Source organism: Cebus imitator, unplaced genomic scaffold, assembly GCF_001604975.1.
Source record: "Cebus imitator isolate Cc_AM_T3 unplaced genomic scaffold, Cebus_imitator-1.0 Scaffold47, whole genome shotgun sequence".
Classification (NCBI taxonomy): domain Eukaryota; kingdom Metazoa; phylum Chordata; class Mammalia; order Primates; family Cebidae; genus Cebus; species Cebus imitator.
In genome coordinates, this window is record NW_016107362.1 from 351,980 (window position 1) to 355,807 (window position 3,828).

At 37.9% G+C, this 3,828-nt stretch overlaps 1 protein-coding gene across 5 annotated transcripts in view; it reads left to right on the forward strand.

The window, feature by feature from the left end:
- Window positions 1-2,241, forward strand: part of UGDH (UDP-glucose 6-dehydrogenase) — a 29,085-nt gene extending 26,844 nt beyond the window's left edge. For all 5 annotated transcript variants that reach the window (XM_037737999.1, XM_017527252.2, XM_017527251.2 and 2 more), the window contains exon 12: window positions 1,646-2,241. In XM_037737999.1, coding sequence (XP_037593927.1) covers window positions 1,646-1,756 — 111 coding nt within the window. In that variant the 3' untranslated portion in view covers window positions 1,757-2,241. The remainder of the gene's footprint in view (window positions 1-1,645) is intronic.
- The last annotated feature ends 1,587 nt before the right edge of the window (window positions 2,242-3,828 follow it).

Consider the following 3,828-nt stretch of genomic DNA (forward strand, 5'->3'; position numbering starts at 1 on the left):
TCAAAAAAAAAAAAATAATAAAATAAAAAAAATAAAAATAAAAGGTTATTTGCAGGGGATAGACACATTTTCTCTCATTCCTGTTCATCTAAGGGAAAAGATATGTAGAGAAATATATATTTTAAATGATTTTGAGTTATTATAAAAGTTAACTTCCCTAGTGAGGATTAAAAAAACAATTAGGAATGGAATCACTAAATAAGGAGAATTTGTAAGTCACTAAGACAACTGGTTAATATAAAGCAGAAGCCCTTTGTGGCATGAATCAGAATTAAATATTATTTTTTAATTCAAAAGACTTATGAAAATTAAGTAATATATTTATCTCTGCCGGGGAAGGGAGATAAATTCATGACTATTGAAGTAGTAGTATTTTTAATGGTAAGATGATGATTTTGAATATATGGAATAAATAAAAAATGTAATAGCCAAAACAAAATTATCATTTAATGAAGGCTGGCTTGTTGTATGCTAAGCACTTTACCTAATTTAGTACTTACCACAACCCTTTGAGGTAAGTGGTGGTAACACAATTTACCAAGTGAGGAAGAAAGACTTGGAGAGTTTAGGTAACACAGCAAGTGCCAGTCAAGATTCCAGCTGGGGCCTTTCAGACTCTGAAGCCTGAACTCGTAACAATTATGCTGTTATACACCGGGCATGGTGGCTCACACCTATAATCCCTGCACTTTGGGAGGCCGAGGTTAAGTGGATAACTTGAGGTCAGGAGTTCGAGACCAGCTTGGCCAACATGGCAAAACCTCATCCTTATGAAAAAACACAAAAATTAGCTGGGCACGGTGGCAGGCGCCTGTAATCCCAGCTACTTGGGAGGTTGTGGCAGGAGAATCGCTTGAACCAAGAGGCGGAGGTTGCAGTGAGCCGAGATTGCGCCATTGCACTTCAGCCTGGGAGACAGAGCAAGAAAGAATTATGCTGTTACAAACTGGGCACAGTGACTCACACTGGTAATCCCAACACTTTGGGAGGCCAAGGTGGGTGGATCACATGAGGCCAGGAGTTCAAGACGAACAAGCCTGGCCAACATGGCAAAACCCCATCTCTACTAAAAATATAAAAATTAGCCAGGCGTGGTGGTGCATATCTGTAATCCCAGCTACTCAAGAGGCAGAAACAGAATTGCTTGAACCTAGGAGGAGGAGCTTGCAGTGAGCCAAGATCATCCCACTGTACTCCAGCCTAGGCAATAGAGCAAGATTCCATCTCAAAAAAAAAAAAATTATGCTGTTAGCTTTTGAAGGTTTTTTAGTATAAGGGAAATTGAAATGAGAATAAGGTTTGAGATAAAATATGAACTCACTGGAATCTGGTCTGTTAATTATTTTCATACATGTTTCTAAAGACAGTGGTAGCACATGATTTACTACTTTGAGAGAGTCAGATGTGGGGAGTGGCAGGAATGAGAAAATCTAGATATGAATATTAAAATGAAGTGTAGATTAATTCTAGAAGCAAAAAATAGGGAAGAAACCAAAGATCTCTCATAGCAACCCAGACAACTTGAGAATCCTTTTCTGATAAAAAAAAAAAATTCTAGATTCCCCCTGCCCCCATTTCAGTACATTATAAATTCTTACACTTATATAATTATTAATAGTTCTCTTAAAAAAAATTTTTTTTTCAGATTGAAACAATTGGCAAAAAGGTGTCTTCCAAGAGAATTCCATATGCTCCTTCTGGTGAAATTCCGAAGTTTAGTCTTCAGGATCCACCTAACAAGAAACCTAAAGTGTAGACATTGCCATTTTTATTTGTGATTTTTTTGGTACTTCAGGATAGCAAATATCTATCTGATATTAAATGGTAAATGAACCAAGTGTTTTTAAGGAAACAAAATTATTTTTTTAATCATCAGATTTATACTAGCTATATGGGTATTCGCATATCTGGTAATTGAATCTAGAATTTTTTTACATATTTTTATAATACTGTTAGCTCAGTTATTGGATGAGTGAAAGATAATCATGTTGGTTTTAATAGTGTCAATTTTTGTAAAATAAAAATTAAACTTCAAACACTTTATAAATGTCCATAGGCAGCACTTTAATATCACATTATAAAGGGAAGGACAGTCTTCATTTTTGCTGGTTATTGGTTTGCTTGTCATTAAATATGTCCTTTGAATCTATGAAAATGCTATGCTAAATAGCCTTTACATGTATGGTCTGGTTAAAGTTCCTTTGATCCTTTTAATGAAATGTGTCACTGATTTTTTAGCTCTAAAAGATCATCACTGTTAATTTACAATCACCCCAAATGTGGTTAAAAGGTGGGATTTTTGTTTTTTTTGAGGTGGTGTCTCGCTCTGTCACCCAGGCTGCAGTGCAATGGCGTGATCTTGGCTCAATACACCCTCTACCTCCTGGCTTCAAGGAATTCTCCTGCCTCAGTCTCCTGAGTGACTGGGACTACAGGCACCCGCCATCATGCCCTGCTAATTTTTGTATTTTTAGTAGAGACAGGGTTTCATATTGGCCAGGCTGATCTCAAACTCCTGACCTTGTGATCCACCTGCCTCAGCCTCCCAAAGTGCTGGGATTGCAGGCGTGAGCCACTATGCCTGGCCAAAAGGTGTTTTTTTTTTTTTTTAATCTTGAAGAGAAAATTAGTAGTATTGTTTCTTTCTCTCCCCATTATTTCTTGGTTTTCCTCACTAATCTTTTGTTTAGTCCAAGAGCCAAAAAGATAAATATTTTTTTAGATGTCCTCTCGCTTTGTCGCCCAGGCTGGAGTGCAACGGCACGATCTCAGCTCATTGCAACCTCCACCTTCCTGGTTCAAGCAATTATTCTGCCTCTACCTTCTGAACAGCTGGGATTACAGGCTCCCACCACCATACCCGGCTAATTTTTGTATTTTTAGTAGAGACGGGGTTTCACTATGTTGGTCAGGCTGGTCTCAAACTCCTGAACTCATGATCCACCCACCTCAGCCTCCACAAAGTGCTGGGTTTACAGGCATTAGCCACCGCACTGGGCCGAGCCAAAAATATTTATCTTGGTTCTGCATTTTAATTTCTATTCTTAATTGTAATTTTTCCTTTTTTCTTTAAATAAGGAAACCAATATAATCTCATGTATAAACTTAAATATTTTACAAGTTACGTATAGCATCATTCTAAAATAAGAATTTTTCTTGTTTTTCATCTGCCTTTTTCTTATGTCTCTTGTTGAGTTTTGTATTTTCAGTGGTTATTTTTACTTGTGTTTGATCATTATTAAAGTTTATCGTATGTCCACTTGATGCTTGTGCTCTGCTGAGATTGTACAGATTGCATTAAACAGCCCAGGTCTCATCCTTCAGGAATTTTACAGTTCAGTGAGAAGAGGGAGACAAATATAAAGATGAGGACAGAAGCATCTGTACAGAAAAAATTGCATAAATAAAACATTCTCCATCAACAACTAAATGGGTGTAATTTTTGTCAATGCACAAGTAACTGAGTCATGACAGCCTGACATTAGATGGGAAAAAAATGACTCCTCACTTTTGACAGACAGGGGTATTGCATCATTCTCTCAAATGGTGAAACAAAGGGAATCTAGCAAATAAACATTGGCATACTGTAACCCATGGATCAAATTTGGCCAGCCATGAGTGAGCTAAGAATCGTTACGGCCGGGCATGGTGGCTCACACCTGTAATCCCAGCACTTTGGGAGGCCAAGGCAGGTGGATCACTTGTGATCAGGAGTTCAAGAACAGCCTGGCCAACATAGTGAAACTCTATGCCTGCTAAAAATACAAAAATTAACCAGGCTTGGTGGTGCGCACCTGTAGTCCCAGCTACTTAGGAGGCTGAGACAGG